Source organism: Taudactylus pleione, unplaced genomic scaffold (assembly GCF_031769625.1).
Source record: "Taudactylus pleione unplaced genomic scaffold, aTauple2 ptg000128l, whole genome shotgun sequence".
In the NCBI taxonomy this organism is placed as follows: Eukaryota; Metazoa; Chordata; class Amphibia; order Anura; family Myobatrachidae; genus Taudactylus; species Taudactylus pleione.
In genome coordinates, this window is record NW_028284530.1 from 789,128 (window position 1) to 810,525 (window position 21,398).

Sequence of the window (21,398 nt, forward strand, 5' to 3'; positions counted from 1 at the left end):
CGATGAGTTTAACGAGGAATCCCCAGCGATACCTGATGCCACGAACACAAAGTGCTGTGGTCAGATCATGCAAGTCCCTACGTTTAGCAATAGTTAGAGGAGCTAGCTCCGGGTAAAATTGTAGTTTAGCCTCGTCAAAAAGAATGTGAGGTTTGCCCTTGGTAGGAGCGAGGACTAGTTCCTTGTCCTTGTAGCTGAGGAAACAAATTACTACACCACGGGGAGGATAACTATCCTTGGGTTTAGGTTGTAGAGCACGGTGCGCCCTTTCCAGAGGGAGCTTTAGAGATCAGAGGTCTGGCAGCAGAAATGAGAAAAGGTTATGTAGATAGGGTACCAAGGCCTCCACATTAACGGACTCCGGGATGTTACATATGCGGATATTGTTTCTGCGTTCCCTGTTCTCCAGGTCCTCATTTTTGTTGCGAAGATCCGATAGTTCTGCGACTATGTGGTCAAGATCCCTGCTTGTATCATTGAGTGCTTTCTGCAGATTATCTTGACGAGATTCTATCTTGTAGGTTCGAGTGGCTAGAGAGGAGATGTCAGACTTAATGGAGGCCACAGCTTTATCCAGTTTGGTCTCAAGGGAGTCCTTGAAATCCGTGATTAAGGAACGGAGAACTAGGATATCTTCCTTTGTGGAAGGTGCTGGAGGTGGGGAATCAACTTTATCCATAGTAATCAAGGGCGGAGAGGGGGGACTCCTTTGCAGACTGGATTTTGTGCCCCTGGTAAAATGTTGCGAGATGTTGCCATCTCCTTGTCTAGGTGTTTTGGCAGTAGACTTCTGCATGAGAGAGAGGGCCCAGGAAAGTATCACAGGAGGGAAATATACCCTTTGGGGTGCACCAGAAACCTTGGGCGTGCAAAGCCGAGAGGAAAGAGCAGGTAGTTGCTTCAGAAAATAGGGGGGAACACCCAGGGGACTTATGGTTCGCACCCAAACAAAACATCAGTAGAGGAGTCAAAGAAAAAAATAATAATTGGGTGTCGGACCTAGATAGCCAAGATGGTGGCTCTGTATGTTGGGGGCCTAAGCTTGACCCTGGTGGGACCGGAGAAAGGGTCTGGGGTCTCCTGTGGGGAGATGAGAAAGGTCAGGAAACTGTATGTGCACAGACACCCACGGCCACGGGCAAGTCAACAGATGCTGGCTTTAGAGAGCTGCACTACAGTATGGCTGGGCAATCCAGAGCACCAGGGCCAGCCTCTCATTCTTATAGTGGCCGAGGTGCAGCAAAATGGCGAGCTCCCCGGGGCACCGAGCGCCTATGTAACAGGCCGAGGCCCCTATTGAAGAATGCCGGAGTCCGCGGCAGTACAGCAGGGAGAGCAGCGTGTAGTTCCGGGTCAAGCCGTGATCGCACAGTCAGCCAAGTAGGAAGGCGCCGGCCCTCTGTGCAGATCTGCGACCGCAGTGTAGGAGAGGTGGGAGGGAGCCGGAGTGCAGCCTGCACAATGGGCGTTCCGTGGGAACCGGCTACCGGGCGGCCAAAACAGTAATCTCTGCCCCGATACTGTATGTGGAGGAGCCTGGGGTACAAGGCAGCACTCATGGGAAGATCACAGATTGGTCCGGGTCCGACTGTGATCGTGGATGGAGGCAGTCCCCAACTTGAGGCCGCAGCTTCAGCAGGGAAGAAGGCCCACACGCAGAGACCAACCGGGGGTGAGTTTTATCTAGGCTCGATGAAGCCCCTAGGCTTGTAGGTAAAATAGGGGCACTGTATAGTGTGACTGGGGATGGGGAAGTCCCCTAAAAGTTCCCTTTAGTGGTAAGGCTGCAGGAGATTAGGAAGAGCATGTCTGCTCTCAATGCCAACCAAGCCATGCCTTCTCTCTATATGAATTTTTTTTAATACAAATACAGACGGGCAGTGATTTCCCGTAGCTGAGAGCTTGGGTCAATAGTGCTCTGGAATACGGCCTTCAGCTCGTACCCTTGCCCCTAACACCAGGATTTCATGTAAGGGACAGATACCTGCCTCTTCTGCCACGGCTGCCCTCCTGTACTGAATGTGGCAGGTCCCGTGCCGAGTCACCAATATTTTTTTATTTATTATTTTAAAGAATTCAAAATCTGGTACTCACAAGCAGATTTCAATCAGTCTCAGCACTAACTAGTCTTAAATAATAATATAAAATAGGGAAATAAGTCTAGATTTATTCAGATTTATTACAATCTATAAAATGTTTTCAGAAATTCCCTATTGAAAGCTTTTCGGACATGCAGCACTGGTTGTGTGCTGTATAGCAATAACTTGAAACAACCCTAACAGTGAAATTCTTGGCTCAGTGAGACGCTGCTAAAACGCTTTTTAAAAAAAAAAATAGAATAACAGTAGAAATGTGACAAGTTAAGCTCCATGGGGTATTTTGTGTTCTGTGGAAAGACGTTACCTGACAAGGCTCAAGCAGATTCTCTTTCATGTAGGTGCACGTATGCATTAATTAAACGTCTTAACTAGGGTTAAGTAGCACTAGAAATAGTAGTATCCTATGATCTACCCTTATTCTGTGTGGCTAGTGACAGCTCCATAAACATGTAACTGCTAGCCCAGAGAATGTGTGACTGTGGCTATATCGGTAGGATTATCCGGCAGAAATTATTACACATTCCACACTCTACACAAATCCATAAACTGTCCTGCAATTGTACATCAATACACCGACACAGCTATGTGCTTTGAGAAGCAGAATCCCGTAAGCACACTTGTAAAATAGATAAAAAGAAGCACTTCAAAAGTAATTAAGGGTTTACAAAAGAAACCTTTATTAAGGAAGGTTACCCTTTCCCATTCAAAGAGTCTTGCAACAGACAGTAAAGCGCTAATTTACAGATTGTCTGAACAAGTCGCTGTTCATTGCTTTTGCTGATAGGGCTGCTGTATTGTTGCAATGGAAGCGGCAGGAATGATAGATCAAATAAACCGTGTTAGTCATTTTTTGGATGAATACTCAATACATCAGAAGGCACCTAAATGCACAACTGAAGTTGAAACAGTTTATTTGGTCATGTGTGTGTTGTGGGAGTAATAACATCTACTTCCTTCTAGTCAGTGACCATTTACCCCTTTGAGATAATTTCACGTTACAGCAATCCACTTGTATATAGAGCTAAGCAAAATAAATTCAGCAATTAGGGGTAAATTTACTAAAGTGAGAGTTTTTAGAAGAGAGTTTTAAAAGTGATGTTGCCCATAGCAACCAATCAGATTCTACTTAACATTTAACTGGCACCTCCTAGAAGATAATAGCTAGAATCTGATTGGTTGCTATGGGCAACATCTCTTTTAAAACTCACTTCTTAAAGCGCTCACTTTAATAAATTTACCCCTTATAGTTTCTTTTAAAACAACTGTATTTTTATTAAAGCTGTACTCCCAGGTATGGTGAATAAGTATGTACTAGGCACACATAAAATCATTTATACGGGATGGGTACACTTTGTCGACAGTCACTATGTAGACCTAATAACAACGGTGCTGAGATCTCAATACAGTTCCAATGCTACTTAATGCAATTTAACTGTGCGAGTCTAATAACGTAAAATATGCCTGTAAACTCCATGTTTAAAGTTAATCACTGTCGACATGATGACCGAGTATGCCTCTATATTTATACAGGAACTAGGATACATACAATACCAATTGCCTGGAACTGCAACTCTGCCTGGATCTAGAATAGTACACATAACAATGTGCATTTTCCTCTATATAAGCACCTTGTGGAATTGGTGGACATTAAGGGTCCTAGGACCTGATTCAGACCCGTTCGCTAAGGCGCAATCGCTCACTGCCGGGCGATTGTTGCTCACTGCGCACGCGTATAATTCGCAGTGCGCATGCGTAAGCCAATCATTGCGATGGGGAATCGGGTGCTCGTAGCACAAAGCCAGAGCGCTGCTATGAGTGACAGATAGTGCTGTGTGTGGGTGGTTACAGGGGAAGGTGCTTGTAAATGGGGGAGTGGTTTTGCGGATGCAGGTGTGTCAGGCCAACAAAACGCAGTTTAAAGGGCGTGCATAATTAGCAAAGTGGCGTCATTGTACATGTCACCTGCATGTATTTCAGCCAGCACTGCTCGCAGTGCTTGCGACGGGGTAGGGCTACCTCAAGGGCTACGAGCAGCTCCGATGGCTCTCGATGTTACCGATTAATCCAACAATTCCAGGAGATGATGTGAGTTGCGAGGGGAAAGGTGGCGTCTTTATACACTAGCGACAGACATAGAGGGCGTCCTTATGCCACACAGTGCGAGCGTGGAATTTGAATATCCGGCCCCTTTTTGCCAGCGAGCGCCCGCATCTTGCAACCCGGTCTGTATGAGCTCCCTGGTCATTATCAGGGGCCATATGGCACCTAATAAGCAAGTATCCAACTCGCCACGAGTTGCAGAGGTGCAAAATTTTGGAAAAAGTACTCAAGCATGGGAAAAGCACCCATGGCGGAGCATCTAAGTCACGCAGGTGTCTCACACCATATAGCGCAAAAAGGGGCAGGTGTATGAGGAAACATCTGTCATATTAATATATCACACAGTAACTCAAATGGGAGATCCCTGGGATCATTTATAAAGATGATTCCTAGTACAAATGTAGTTAGAGGCTGCCAGAATTGCTACTCCCATGGGGGAAGAAAATATTGAACTTTTTGGGCAATCGGGCTTTAAAGATGTCCTCCCACTGAAACATTAAAGCGTAACAGGGAAACCCTTACATAGAAACAGTTTGTCCAGTCATCCAGCACTGCTACTGTACGGCACCAGTACGCTGAGTATAGAGGTGTGACCATGCAAATGATTACAAAACTGCACTTTTCTATTGGTCTTTCTACTCACACCCATTTTCTGGGGAAAATTTAGAATGGCAATCAATGAATCTGCTTTTACCGGTGCTATGTGATAGAAATTGAGAAATCCCCCCTCCCTTGCCCATTTTCCAGTACTCGATTAGGGGAAAAGACATGAAACAAATGGTCTTTGAACCATTTCTCGCAATGCCAGACATTCTACGATGTTCATCAATTTACTCCACCCCATTCTGCTGCCCGTCATGGTAGAAATGCCCCCGCCTTTTCTTGCCACCATAAAAAATAAATAAATAAAAATAAACACAACTCTGTGTATAGTAATATGTAGGGGGAGCAATAGTCGAGGAAGTGCATGAGGGTGCTGAATGGGGTACGCAAGGCTACATGTTTTGTTCCTGACAAGCAAGGAATTTGGAGGTAGTAAATTTCACCCTATACTACAATAACAAAAACCAGCTTTAGCTCTCTAGAAGATGTCACTGTTTGATAGACACACTGGAATAGCCTGGATCAAAGGTAGAAAAACCCCAGTCGAGCTATCTCAGCTGAAATCTATAAATATTTCTAGATTTTGTAATAAAAAACAGATTTAACAATGGTTGAATACAGTTGTTATAAACTTTGACAAGGAAATCTCACACATTCAACAATTTAATAATGAAAATATTGAGTTCTCTTTGATGCAATGAGGAAAATATGTGGCATGAAAAGGTTGTCTAAATGTTGTGACATCTACGAGGCAAGTGATATGCGCACATCAAAATAAAATATTGAGAGCCTCCCTCTAATTGTCCAAGATGCTGTCCTAAGAGATTACTGCTGTCAGTACGTCACATCCCCAGAAGTATTGCATCTTTGTGTCCGAGAATATCGCACAAGCTAAAAAAGAGAGTGGCACTAAAGGGATAGAATTCTTGTGTATTTTCTGCAAATATAAAAAAGGTGGCATTCAATCGCACCAGTTGGGACGTATTATAATAAAACGGAATCACACTCACGCTGTCACACTGCAGTGATTTAGCTTATAAAGCATAACCTGAAATACCTTCAAGCTGATTTACTCCAGTGTGGCAGAGAATGATGATTCACACTAATGGCAGAAAAAATAGAGCATTATGTTATTGTAGAGTGGCACCGGGCTTAAAAGTACTGTTACAGCCATCTTCTCACAAAAGTACAGAACATAAATGTATTGTATTAAAAAGTTCATGAAAATATTTGCAAAGTAAACTTCTATTTATTGAGCAGAGAAATCCCAGACGCTGCAGAACCGGTGTGAAAGTTTGTCGCCGGTATTACTTCTGCAACTTTATGCAAATACTGTTCCAAGCTCTTCCCTTGTGTACAATTGTGCGTCTGAATGTGCAAGGACTGAGACTCCCACCTACATCGCTCAAATACGTCTTGGTGCGTCTTGAAACGCAAACACCACTATCGAAATGTGCACCCGATTGTGGGTCCGAGTTCGTAAACAGTTATATGACAAGCCGATGCCTCTCCCATAACACGCCCCAAAGACGGACCATCCCAGTCACCGCCCAGCACATTTCCAATATGTTTCTGATACTGTGTGTCTCCGTTGCAACTGTGTCTATGTGTGTACACACCGTGCGATGCATGTACTGTGCGACTGGTCTGACACTGATCTGGCTTCTGTCTATATATAAAAACCTACAAGTGTACTATCATTAACAGTAGCAATCTCAGACAGTGATTACAGAAGTTTCTCAGGCAGTGTCGGACTGGGGAATGAAGGGCCCTCCGGGGAAATGCAGTGATAAAGTAACTGACTGCCTAATAAAGTAGCAATGTATAATTCAGAGGAGGAGGGAGGGCCCTTAGGCAGTAGAGCCCACTGGGTATTTCCACCGGACCCCTGTTGACCAGTCCAACCCTGTTCTTAGGTATAGGCTTGTCTATACATATCATGAAGAAGCCTATTCAACACGTACCTGTTATGATCGAAGGGTATCACCAAGGGTAACGTCCAGCAACAGTCTTGAGGGCTGTAAGTGCTTGGCAAGATGTGGCCTGTGGGCCAAGTAGCAGCATTAAAGGCTGGTAGCACTTGGCAAGGTGCAGCCTTTTGGCCAAGTAGCAGCCTTGAGGGCTGGTAATGTTTGGCTAGGCGCAGCCTTTGGGCAGAGCAGCAGCCTTGAGGGCTGGTAATGCTTGGCAAGGTGCAGCCTTTGGGCAGAGTAGCAATCTTGAGGGCTGTTAATGCTTAGCAAGGTGCTTCCTTTGGGCCGAATAGCAGCCTTAAGGGCTGGTAATGCTTGGCAAGATGCAGCCTTTGGGCCGAGTAGCAGCCCTGAAGGCTGGTAGTGTTGCTAGTGCTGCCCAGATGACACAATCGGAAGATTGCGGGATTGCATCAGTAGATGATGCTGAAGTGCGACTTGTGCCGCCGAGATGACACAAGCGGCAGGATGCAAGATTGCGTAGGCAGGAGACATTGGAGTGTGGCTTGTGTCGCCGGGATGACACAAGCGGCAGGATACTGGACGCTGGAGTGCGACTTGTGCCGCCGAGATGACACAAGCGGCAGGACGCGGAAATGCATATGCGGGTGATGCTGGAGTGTGGCTTGTGCCGCCAAGATGACATAAGCGGCAGGACGCAGGAATGCGTATGCAAATGACACTGGAGTGTGGCTTTTGCTGCCGAGATGACATAAGCAGCAGGACACAGGAATGTGTATGCAGGTGACCCTGGAGTGCGACTTATCACCAAAACAGGCAGAGGTACAGGATACAAGACTGGAAAGAATGCTGACACCGGAACCGGAAACACGTGTAAACGCTATCGACGGCAACCAGGCACTCTAGTCTACACACAAGATAGAAAAAGCCACAGGAACCAATCTGGTCAGATCAGGAATGACAGTCAGCAGGTAAGAGGAGGTAGCGATTGAACGCCCGGCGTTCGCATCTCCTAGCAACGCGGTGACTTGTGACTGTACCACAGCAATCCTTTTTCATATTATTAAATTTAAATAAAGCATAGACCCACTAAACTCAGTGAGTCCAGTGCTAAGAGAATTGGGGCATGCTAGGAGAAGTTACTGAGTGCTCCAGAGACTGTAGTTACCAGCCCCGTACTTGCAGCTGAAGTAAAGTACTGTATGGCTGTAGAATCCTTGAGTGCATAATTATTATTAGATGTATTTGAAAAGTACAGCTAATTTCCTATACTTATTATTAATACTGTATAGACCTGAAGTATAATTATGATTGCATATTACAAAAGTTTACCCCCATTACCCATAAGATCTTATGGAAAATTCCGCCTGGTATACTGACGCATACAAATGTTCTGATGCATTCACTGGGAACCACTGACCCATCACAAGAAAATCATTCAGCTCTCATTTACAGATTGCCACCATCTGGTTTATATGGCTACTTGTGACACCTCTTTATAAAGGATAATTTTGTGACTATAGCTGTTGGTGAGTAGTACGAGTAGTATCATATTAATAGATTTCAGTGGGTTTTTGGAACGTTCTGACACATTCCGTCTTCTTTATGTGTTTCTGGAGTTTATTTTTACAGGTCACAGTCACATGCGATTCAGAGGTTCTCAGTGCATCTTACTGTTTTCCTGCTCGGTTTTCTAGCCCTGATGATGTGACCACGATCAAGTTAATCCACTGACTCAGAATGTTCAGTTGGTACATTTATATACAATAAAACCACACAATAATAAATAATATTAACTGGCATACAATTGCTTTCTATTAATAAAAAGGCAATCTTGAAAGATTAAGAACATAAATCTAAGCAAGATTCCAAAAACCAAGATTTACATCCAAGCACAGCATTGCTATGACGTTCATTCAATCATTGTTGGATCTGGTGGTGGCACTATCGATTATCCAATCTACTCACTCTGTTTGCGCTCGCTCGTTCAGAAAAAGGGGCCGGCTATTTAAATTGAGCGCTCGCTCTTTGTGGTCTGTTGACGCCTCTATGTCTGAGCGAGCGAACAATACATGCGCTCGCTATTTTGTATAGACGCCCCCTGGCCGCTCGCATCCTACGTCATCTCCGCTATTTATCAGATTAATCGAGTACATCGAAAGGCGTCTGAACTGCTCGCAGTGCTTGTGGTTGGATTTTCCTACCGCAATCATGCGAACAGTTCAGGCTAAGAAACAACCAACTGACGTGGCCGATGACGCTGCTTTGTTAATTATGCACACCCTTAAAACGCCCGTTTTGACCGTTTGGCACGCCTGCGTTCGGATCACCACTCCCCGTTTTCAAGCACCTTCCCCTGTTACCACCCACAAACGCCTCATCCTGTTACTCAAATTAGGAGGCACTCGCTATTTTGCGAGCGCTCGATTTCCAACCGCACTGACTGGTTGGCGCATGTGCATTACGACCCATACGCATGTGCAGTTGTGCGAACTTCGCTCGGAGCGGCCGCTTACGAGCGGCTCTGAATCAGGCCCTGTCTATGGCAAATATCCACATATCACCTTTCCTTCTATCATCCATTCTACTTCGGGATCCCTCAGTGCTACTGCGTATGCTCGGCCTGCTGACCACAAGTGTGAGTGGGAATCGGTATGATTTACCGCTGGATCCATGCCCAGCGGTTGGAATCCCGACAGCGGCATCCCGGCAGAGGAGGAAATCCTGATCGTCCTAAGGTAAGTACTGAATAACCTAATTCTACCCCCTAACCCTCCCTTATGGGTGCCTAACCCTACCCCCCCAGTGCCTATCCCTAATCCCCCCTCTAAGTGCCTAAACCTATCCCCCCATCCCCGCCACCTAAACCTGAGTCCCCCAGGGGGTGCCTAACCCTAACCCTCCCTTCCACTTAGGGGTGTGCACCGGCCACTTTTCGTGTTTTGTGTTTTGGTTTTGGATCTGGATCTTTCTTCGTGTTTTGGATCTGGATTGGTTTTGCCAAAACCACCCTTCCGTGTTTTGGGTTCTGGGTTTTGTGTTTTGGATCTGGATTTTTTCTTAAAAAATAAAAAACGCTAAAATCACATAAAATGGGCCTTTTTTTGTTCCTACGCTATTAATAACCCCAATAACATTAATTTCCACTCATTTCCACTCTATTCTGAACACCTCACAGCTCACAATATTGTTTATAGGCCAAAAGGTTGCACCGAGGTAGCTGGATGACTATGCTAAGCGACACAAGCTGGCGGCACAAACACGTGGCCCATCTAGGAGTGGCACTGCAGTGGCAGACAGGAAGCCAATCAGCGTTATGGTGCCCATTTGCATGTAGCACGAACCCGGGAGATCCGTGCTACATGCATCTGTGTGATTGGCACAGAGCAATGACAGGTCTGTGAGACCCGTCTGTGCTGCTGTGGTAAAAAGAAAAAAAAAAAAACCTGTGTAAAAAAAGAAAAAAATGGCGTGCACCCCCCCAAAAAAGAGCAACCAGCCCGGGCATTAGTAACCCAGTGCTGGGTGTGCTTAAATACAGGGGACAAACGACGTAGGGGTCCCCTGTACTTAAGCACAACCAGCACCGGGCTAGTCAGAACCAGCGCTGGTTGCCAAAATACGGGGGACAAACGACGTAGGGGTCCCCCGTATTCTGCGCAACCAGCTCTGGGCTCTGATCCGGTCCTGGTTCTGGAAATACAGGGGAAAAAAATTAGTAGGGTTCCCCTGTATGTTCCAGAACCAGCACTGGACTTTTTCTAGCGGGGGGCTGATGCCACAGCCAGGGGAGCCCTTTCACCGGGCCCCCCACCCGCAGCAACAGCCCTGACCGCTAGTCAGCCCAGGCCGGGGATCCCTGGAGAGCTGGGGACCCCCCCAATAAAGGGGTCACCCTCTCCAGGGCACCACATGCCCAGGCTGATAGCCCGGGGCTATCCCCACCACCCCTGGTGGCGGTGGATGGCGGGTTGATTGTGTGGTGTGGTGTAAATAAAGAATATCAAACATTGTCTTTACAAGTAGAACTGCAAGTCCCAGCTAGCCTGCCCCGCATGCTGGTACTTGGAGAACCACAAGTACCAGCATGCAGGGCATTAAGGGCCCACTAGTACCTGTAGTTCACCTGTAAAAAAAAAAAAAAAACACAGGACACACACACCGTGACAGTATAAGTTTATTAAACATACATACACACACACACACACACATGTACACATACTCACCTATGTAACCTGTAGCATCGGTCCACTTGTCCGGTAAAGTATCCATAGGGGACCTGTGAAAAAAAACATACTCACCATCTCCTATGCGAGGTTCTGTCCTCTTCGTTCCAAAGTAGGCATCCCCGGACTTGGCAAAAAAAAAAACGAAAACGCGATCCACAAACTTAGTACCGTTCTATAGAACGGTACTTCCCGAATGAGAGCTTAGCGGCGGGGTATCACCATGGAAACCCCGCTGCTAAGCGTTCATTGGCTGAGAGAGGTCATCTCCCGTCTCTCAGCCAATGAACGGCTCCCTCCATTGTAGTCAATGGTGGAAGCCGCAGGGTAAACTTTAATAACCCGGATCCCCGAAGTTCGGGTGGGTTCGGTTCTCAGGGAACCGAACCCGCTAAGTTCCACTAGCTTAAACCTAATCTCCCGGGGGGAAGCCTAACCCTAAATCCCCCTGGAACCCTAAACCTAACCCAACCCCCCCGCAGCTATCCGCGCTCGGCGTCCCTTCGATTGGGATGACTGGCGCCGCTCTTCCAGAGCCGGTAAAATGACAGGCATCTAGATTTAGACACCTGTCATTTAACCCTCGCCAGGATTAAGCAGTCGGGAAGCCGGCTGTCGGGATTAGGTCCACCGGCTTCCCGACTGCATACCGTGTGAGCGACCATTCCTTGGGAGCTTAGTAAATCTCAGGAATGGTAAATCTGGTAGCCTAGCAGACCCCTTAGTAACCTATGGGCTGCTTCTGCTGTCGGAAATGGGGTGTTTTCATTAAACATTTGGAAAATATTATTTGTTAAATAGTCTATTTTAAAACTATCGGTCAAAACCGCCGGTGATCAGCCGCTTTTACAAAAGACCCAACAGTAATTATACCTTTAGCCACTTGCCTGGCGTGGTCACATTGTTTGCGACCATGCTAGACTGTGTGACTAGTCAGAAAAGCTCGCTGGGCAGATGCCGGAAGATAATCTTCCAGCAACCACCACCTGCAGAGGGACATCCCGGACCCTCTGCATCCCTGCACCCCCCCCAGTGTCTGCCATGCTGCCGATCACTATTGGGCAGCCCGGAAGTAAATCAACCAGCTCTCAGCCCCCCAGTGTATACCAGGCAGTTGCAGAGAGGCGCAGCCGCAGGGAATATGTAAAGTCGTGATGTTGAGATATTCCGATGATCAATATTCTGATATATTGCCGGTGAATATTTTAAAAAAATTGATATTAATGTTCTGTGTTTAAAAAAAAATATTTATTAAAATCATGTTGGATAAGTTGTACATAGATGTTCTTGACCTAGTTCAATCATAAACGGCCCGACAATCTCTGAGCGTTTTTTGGGGAAAAAATTAGCCAGTTAAGTGGTTGTAACATATAACAAAAAAAAATTGTTTTGGGGAGAATAAAAAAAAAGAGAAGTTTTCCCAGTGAAATCTATTGTATGCATCACACATACAGTATGATGAATGATTACATAAGTGCTTACAAAGTTTACATTTTGACAAAGACCAGTAACATATAAAGGTGTATATTTACTAGAGGTCGGTTTTAGTTTAGATTGATTTTTTAAACCGACTGACATCGACATAATTTTCATGTCGATGTCAGTTGGATTTTGCACTTCTAAATGCCGTCGGTTTTGAACTTTCAGTTCAAACCAGACGGCAAATATGACGGCAAATCCATCCAAATAAAAGCACTGCACAGATCACTATGAAAAAAAACAGTGTTTCCCCTCCACCAAATCCATGACCAGCTTTGGACCATGCAGCCTGGGCTGGTGCATAAATATAGGGGGAAAAACTGGTGTAGGGTTCCCCCTATATTCCTCCTAATCAGCACCAGGCTGAACCAGCACGGGTGGTAATGCCATAGAATTGAAGTTGAATTCCGATGGATGATAAATATGTGGATTTTGCAGTTGAAAATGATGTCGATGTCAGTCGGTCGTAACATTAACCAGCCCCAAACTGGTCAGCCCAGGGCTGGAAATCCTCAGAAAGTCAGGCCCCCAAAAATAAACTGGGGTACCCACTTCAAGGATCTACCAGCCCTGGTCTGAAAGCCCAAGACGTTTCCTCGCACCACTGGAGGTGGTGGGAGCGGGGGTAATGTGAGAAAGATAGAATTAATATTGTTCTTTACAGTGGAACTACAGGTCCCAACAAGCCTTCCCCGGCATGCCGGCAGGTGGAGAACCACAAGTACCAGCATATCTGGACAGTAAGGGCCCACTGGCACCTGCAGTCCCCACTGTGAATAAAAAAAATAAAAAAAAATACAGTACACATACACCATTTGTGTTAACTCTTTATTACACACAATCGCACTTACACACTTCATACTTATCTACTGCTTGGAGGTGGTCGGTCCCCCTGTCCATGTAGAAGCCCAGGGGTCTTGATTAAACAAAACACGCACTCACCCGAGGCCAATCAGCGTAATATTTCAGAGAATCATGTGGGAACTGTCATTTGGATCGCTGTATTGTATCTACAGTACAGCATGCCTGTGGGCTCAGATGAGAGCATTTTTTTTGTTTTAACAAGACCTCTGGACTTCTACATGGACAAGGGGACCGACCATCTCCAAGGAATAGGTGAGTATGAAGTGTGTACTGTCTTTTCTAAATATTTTCTTATTTGGTTATGGATTTGGAGGACGACGACCCCACATTGTTTATTTTTTTTTAAACTTTTGGACACTTTCATTTACTTTAACCCTAAGAAGCCTGCACAGATCATGGTGATCTATACAGTGTTTCTCCCAAACTCGCAAGCCTCTGGCAGGTTTGGTGGTTTGTCGGTTTTGTGGTTCATTTTTGTTAGATTTTAAAACTGACTTTTAGTAAATCTGGGGATTATACAGATTTTGGTCAAAAGTCAGGTAATTTTTCTGGTTGGTTTTGACTCTAGTAAATCTCCGAGTTGCAAAATCGGCAGAAAATTGTCCAAAAAACCCACAAAATTGACCTTTTGTAAATTGACCCCAATATATTACCATTGCCTATTAATAAATCCTGAGCTCAAGGCAGGGCCGCAACTAGCCGGAATGCAGGGGGTGAAAAAGTGTTGACTCACGGTGGCTTGGGGGCTGGAGAGTCAGAAAACGGCCATCCAAAAATGGCCACCGCCAAGGAGGAGACAGATGCTAGAGGTCCTTACATCTTCTCCCGGGAGACCCCCTGGTAACGAGCATAAACCCCATGGCAACGAGCATAAAGTCACTATATCGGGGACGTTTGACTAGTGCACTGCCTTATGGAGGAGCAAGGACAAAATCCAGGTACGGGAAGGGAGGGGGTGCAAAATTGCTACCTTGCACCGGGTGACAGATATCCTAGTTTCAGCCCTGCTCAAGGAGATACTGATATCGCTTAAAACCAAAGTAACATTTCTATTAAAGCACCCTCGTTCTCAGCTACACTTGTTTAAATATACCTAAATCATACCAAATGATTAAACAGTTAATTAATAGAGCAAGTAACTGTCTACCTGGGCAAACCATGCTGCAATACAAGGGGTGCAAACACATGTATTGCTTTTGCCTGCAGAGTAAATAGTGGCTGCTTTTGCATATAGCCCACAAATGCAGTACAGCTCTATTTATACGCTGCAGTTTAGATTTGAGTTTGGACACGCCCCTACCAGGACCTTAAATTTCTCTGCACATTTTACATCTGCCCCACCTGCAGTGCAGCATGGTGTTGCCAAGATGCACAGTTACTTGCTCTTTCTTGCTTTGCTCCCCCTCAGAATCCAGCCCATTGCCTTGGATGGCCAAGTGAACCAAAAATTGCGACTTCTTAAAATGAAATTGTTTGGTTATTTCAATTAAGTTGCACCACATCTAAACATATGTTTCTATTCTGGGAGAGCTTCCCAGATTAGTGACAGAGTCAGTATGAAAAAATCTGATGATCAATTACTGCCATCCGGCAAGTGGAAGGCTTGAAATTTATTTCGAACATCTGCCATCTGGGCACTAAGAAAACATGCTGCATACAAAGGGGAAACATCACCGGATACGGCAATATGTTCATCGACATGTCAAAGTCTTAATGCCCAAACTCAATGGATCATTGTGATCAAAACAGAACATCCATTCTCTTTTCCTGAATGTAGTGATAGCATACATCCTTTTCATTTTCATGACTCTGCAACTAAAACCATCTGCTTTTACAGTTGTGGCTTTTTAAACCCTAAAACTAACCTGATTCTTTTTTTAAGGATAGTCCCTTTAGAAATAAATGGGCACATCTTTAAAGAAGCACTGCAGAAGATGTTGGCGATTTACACATAAAGGAATAATCATACGTTCACATTTTTCTTTAGTAAATACACTCCCTGGAGATATTTTTGAAAAACTGCAGAGATGCAAGCAGCCCAAGGAATCAAGGGCAGTTGCGTGCTTTGGGATCGCTATCAAAGACTTTTCTTTTTTAAATGGGAATCAAGGCTCCATTTACAGAAAATTATTAAAATGTCATCATTCCTCTGCCAAAATAACTTTTATTTTAATAAAACACATTTTTGGACAAAGTCCACTCCTAATACGGTTGACACGAACCGAGTCTGTTACTTTTAAAGCGCTAAACATCTTGGACTTAATGTGGACCTAAAGGCAAGCAAAGTGAAGTAATTTATTAATAACAACCTTTGTGGAGTCAGAAGTTTTTAATTTGAGAAATCCTAATGTTTTGACAACATACATTCGCATTTTGAAGTCTTTTTTTTTTTCAGGGCCTAAAGGCAAAACAATGCAATAAATTAAATGTAGATGTTCAAAGACTAAAAGCTTTATCTAAGATGCAGATAGTATCTTTTGCTACACTCCTGTAATATTGTAGCCCCCCATTCCTTACCTACAGGGTTGGACTGGCCCACAGGGGTACAGGGGAATCCCCCGGTGGGCCCCACTGCCTGAGGGCCCACCCCCTCCTTTAGGGATCAGGTTCAAGACTGTGCACTTGAACTATGCATTATACATACAGTATGTTACATTGTACTGCACAGTACTATGATGTATTTTTTACAATGCATTGCTACTATTAATCTGGTACATTATCATGCATGCACCAGCAGTATTTGCTATATGTAAATTTTTTAGGGGCCCAGTCCATGCACTCTCTATTGGTTAGCCAAGCCTCTTTGGAGACTGGCCACACCCTTAACTATGGGCCCCTATCGCTGCATTCCCCCGGTGGGCCCTTCATGCCCCAGTCCGACACTGCTTACCTATCCCTGTTGTGCAAGAGTTCAATGAGACCACCCTGCTGGCATAACACTATTACCATATAGCAACTGAGGGGCAGTCTTGTGTTCTGGCGCAAGCTCGGCTGTTTAGGTTGAAATGTCCACCATTCTCCTGGTCTTTATATCAGATGAAGCAACGGGTTTATTTGTTACAATGTGTAGAGAATGTCCTATCTCCGGCGAATAATGGGTGTTCCCACTATCTGTCAAGGGCGACTATCTCAAGACGGTGAAACAGTAAATAATGACTGAAACCTTTTTTTATTTTTTTTTATTTTGCTATATGGAAGTTTTTTATATAAAGCATTTTTTATATGGAATTTTATTTCTTTTTTTAAATGAAGCATTTTTTTAATATGGAATTTTATTCAAAATGTTTTATTATTTTAAATTAATTTTTAACTATTTTTAGAACATTTAATTTTTTTTTTTCATAAGATGTGAAACTGGAACCCGAAGTCACGTCATGCATGCTCAGATCCACCAAGACTGGCCAGCAAAGTGGTAAGACTTCTCTTACCGTTGCCAACCGGTAAATTGCGGCCATAGCTGGTATTCTATAGCGGTGATAAAAAAATATGTGCCATTGCTGCCTAATAACAAGTAGTCACGTAAGTGACAGTCACAATCGTTAGTCTGTACGGGAATTAGAATCCTTTGATCAAAGCCAATTGTGAGACTTTTGAAAAGGCTGTTTCTAAAGCTGATAGTGATTGTAATGTGTTTATACAACTTGTACAAATAATTAGTATTATTAGCTTATATAACATGGTAAACAGCAACAAAATGATTTGCATAATGTATATTTCTGTGAAACGAATGCCTTTGCGTGAAACATATTAAAGTCACGAGCTTCATTACTGTTTAACACATTTGAAGAGTCTAACCTGATCTGGAGAGGGTCTATGGCTAGAGAGCATTCTCCCGGGAGAACGATGGTGGTGATGGTGGTGGTGGTGATGATGATGGTGGTGGTCATCTTCATAGTTGTCCGCTATTAGCTTCATCCGGTTTTGTGTCTGAGTAAAAAAAAAAAAACATTATACACAGTTAGACCTTTTTTGCATTGATCCAAAAATAAAGATAACCGGCCGTGTCCTCATCTCACCCGTCATGTAAAGAACTGATTGCACTCCAAATACACAACAATAGCTTCTCATCATGCCACTAGTAAAATAAAACCACGTGTGCTGGAGAACGTAAACAGTGGCCGGGACACGCAGTGCTGGTTCTGTACATCCCTCCGGCGTAGTGAAAAAATATTAAATCATTTGCAGGCAAAGTTTTAATAATAAAGAAAGAAGAAGAAGGTAAAATAATTATATCTAAACAGGGTGTTTGTCTTCCTTGTTGTACTTTTAGTACATTGATTGTGATATCAGAATTTTAGTTGAAAGAAGCATTAACTGCTCCTGTAACCTCATTTTTATATCAGCACCACCTGCTTTGCCAGCGGTCACCATCTAGTCCCAAAGATAACATCAGATATGGAGTGCAGCGAAGGGAACGGAGAATCTAATTCAACTGAACCAGTGTCAACTAGTAGTCGGTGCTATAATATCTTAATTCAGATTTACTGATGTCAATTTCTTTTTTACAGCTGGGATTCTAGACTTTAGTTGAAAAAACATTTACAAAAAGCATGTAAAATAAAATAATAAGAGGTACATTTACTAAAGTGAGAGTTTTTAGACATGGAGATGTTGCCCATAGCAACCAATCAGATTCTACTTAACATGTAACTAGCACCTTCCAGAAGATAATAGCTAGAATCTGATTGGTTGCTATGGGCAACATCTCCACTTCTAAAAACTCTCACTTTAATAAATTTACCCCTAAGACTTTACAAACAGTATTATTGTGTATAAAGATGTGTCCTCATACATCCAGTCTCAATACGTCACGCAGCGTGACTTGCCTGGCGTGATGCACCAACAGACTGTGCTGATTAATTTGATATGCAACACTTGTATATCTGTGCGCACCTCAGTCTGTATATGATATGAAACACAACGGAACTTGGAATGAAAAAAGCTGCAACCGTTACATTGTAGCATTTCGTATACAGTTCCAAGGACTGAGTCGCACAGTTATACAAGTGTCGCATATAAAATTAATCAGCACTGTCTGCTGGTGCTACCTAGACACATTGCATTTGCGACTTTGAAGCATTTTCGGCAAAAAAAACACAAAAAAGATGCCCATCACTTGCAGAGTCTCACGGGACCTGGCACGCCAAGAGGGGATATTTAGAGTGACTGAAGCAGAGATGTGTAAGGACACATCTGTACCTATAGAATGAGATTCTGTTTTCACCCATAGCATCACCTTTTTTCCATAGAGCATGATGAGCTCAACAAGACCTTAGGGTCTGAGGGGTCTATTTACTAAGCAGTGTTAGGAGACAGAGTGAAAAGTGATAAGGTGCCAGCCAATCAGCTGTCATTTTTCAAACACAGCCTGTGAGATGGCAGTTGGGAGCTGATTGGCTGGCACCTTATCACTTTCTTATCACTTTCCACTCTGTCTCCTAACATCCTACCACTGCTTAATAAATAGACCCCTGAATCTCAGTTGGGATAAAATAAAAAATGCAAGTATGTAACTTTGCACCTGGAACAAACCATGTTGCAGTGCAAGGGGTGCAAATCCATTTAATTTATTTTGTATGTGGGGAGATACTGGCGGCTTTTACATGTAGCCAGCAAATACTGGACAACTTTATTTTTGAACAGCAATTTAGATTTGAATTTAGAAGTGCTGCACTTTCCGGTGCAGGTGGCCACGTCTGCGCTATGTTATGTGCTGAGGGGGCGGGTCCTGTACAGAACGTTCGGGAGCGCTGTTACAGCACTGGTGGTTTCAACACTTTAAGTGACATTATATCTGTGCCTTCATTCAATCATTGTCGCCATTTTGATTGCAAACAAACTATTTCCCCATTTACTCAACCCCTGTTAATTTCAGTAATGGGACATTATACAAGTAGGGCAGAGAAACACTTTTAGTTAGAAAAGCTTGATTTAAAATTTACTACATTGACTTTATGACAACAAATATTTGCTACCACAAAAGAAACTTGATGTGCTTTGGGAGAAAGACAATGGCCATTTCTTCTTCTCTGTATTAAGCGGTCAGTGAGAAGCTATGGTGTCCTGAGTAAGGTGAGCACAGGTGGATGGATGCCATGAATCAGTTTCCAGATGTGAGAGGACAAGTCTATATCTTCCATGGATTAGAGTCGCTTAACTTGACCTGTCGTGTCTACGTGATGAATTGGACGTTACATTCTTCAGAGCTTGACAGTCACTTGATTAAGATGTAAAAAATATTTTTGAAAGCACTGGATCAAATTCCAAACATTAGCTACAGATACACACTCACACACATAAACACAAATGGTATATGTAATATATAGACCAGGGTTTCCCAACCACGGTCCTCAAGGCACACTAACAGTCCAGGTGTTAAGGATAGCCATACTTCAGCACATGTGGCTTACTTAGTACCTCAGTTATATTGATTTAACCATCTGTTCTTAAGCATGGATATCACTAAAACCAGGACTGTTAGTGTGCCTTGAGCACCGAGGTTGGGAATCACCGATATATAGACCCTTACTTATAGCCTGCAAGTTGCAGGAACTAAAGTGATTTTGGTTTTAGTCTGTAGATTTAAAGCGACAAAAATTAAAAAAGCAAAACCAATCTGATTTTGCTTTTTAAATGATTGCCGCTTTAAATTACACATAGTATATCACTGGCATCATGGCACTTCCTGCAACTCATAGGCTATTACATAAGGGTCACAGTGTAACATCCAGGCATCCAATAGAAGGCCTGAGCACTCTATAAGTTGGCAAGACTGGTTTATGCAAAGTTTCAAACCAAAATATTCTATAATTCTCTTCTAGAGTAAATTGGTATCACTGCCCAAGCAAATGGCATATTCTTGAGACAGGCAGTAAAATCAAATGCTTGTTACATAACTCCACTAAATACGGTTAGTGCCAAGGTATTATATAAGGCATGGAAAACCTATATTTAGTTCTACCCACAACTCTACACTAGCCTTCCACCACAAGGAAATCACTCAATTTGTAATAAACCTCCCCACAATCTCCAAACTGTATGTAATGTGATACTAAGTCCAAATCCCTAATTGTACTTTAACAACATATATTAATTTATTGACAATGACAGGCAGCTTCTCTTGGGGGCATGCTGTATGCTCTTAATGCCATCATACCATGGGGAATAACAGTGGTAACAGTGGACAGTGGTTTAACAAGGTTGGGGGAAGCAGGGCATGAGCCCTGGGCGCCAGGTTGAGGTGGGGGAGTGTATGGACAACTATAGACTGAAATAGAATTGCCACCTGTCTTACCCAGGCTCTGGAGGTACTGGTCGCCTGGCATGCAGTGTGATGATGTGCAGCAAGCAACTATTTAAAACTACAAGTCCTGAAAGCATGAAGGACACATACTGCAGCTCTTGCGAGACCAGCAGCTCTAGATGGGCTGAAGAAGAGTTCTGCTGGGAAGTGGCACAGTGCCCGTGAGGAGAGGAGAAGGTGGTCACTGCAAGCGTAAGTCAAGAATATACGCGGATCTAAAGAGGGCGAACAGAAAACAGTGCAGCTGCGATCAGTCTTCCCCCCCTCCAGCAAACAGTGCAACCGGGACCACCCTCTAAGCCCCCCACAAGGTATGATTTCTACCTTATTCTAGTATTTCTAAATAAATAGTGGTATTTAAAGTTAGGTCACCCACCCACCTCTGTCTTTGCCCCCCCCTGCTCTGTGTAACTGCCTCAGCTGCTGCTTACAGTTTCTATTTGAAGCTATTTACTTACACTCAGTTTTTTGTATTTCACCCTCTCTGCATCACTTTGTGCCCCCCTTTCTTTATCTTCTGCCTGTTTAAGTCCAGTTATTAATGCAGTTGTTTACCCCCATGTCTGTGCTCACTCCCAGTCTGTGTCATAATGCCTCTTTAACTGATTATTCTAAATTCTCTGGTGCGTACACACTTGACGATGTGCTTGCGATGCGATATTGTGAGCAATTTTCCTTGCACTCTTCCCGGCAGCTCCCCGGCACTCCAGGACACGACGTGCAGCAAAAGCTGCACATTGTGTCACAAGATCTATCGTGCACGATCTAAAGATTTTCCGCAGGATAGCAG

At 44.0% G+C, this 21,398-nt stretch overlaps 1 protein-coding gene across 1 annotated transcript in view; it reads right to left on the reverse strand.

Annotated features, from left to right (window-relative positions):
* The window catches only part of ERC2 (ELKS/RAB6-interacting/CAST family member 2), a 1,040,188-nt gene that overhangs the window by 29,172 nt on the left and 989,618 nt on the right, over window positions 1–21,398 (reverse strand). Inside the window, exon 20 of the mRNA XM_088472750.1 lies at window positions 17,101–17,232. Within this exon, the coding sequence (XP_088328876.1) occupies window positions 17,101–17,232 (132 nt within the window). The remainder of the gene's footprint in view (window positions 1–17,100; window positions 17,233–21,398) is intronic.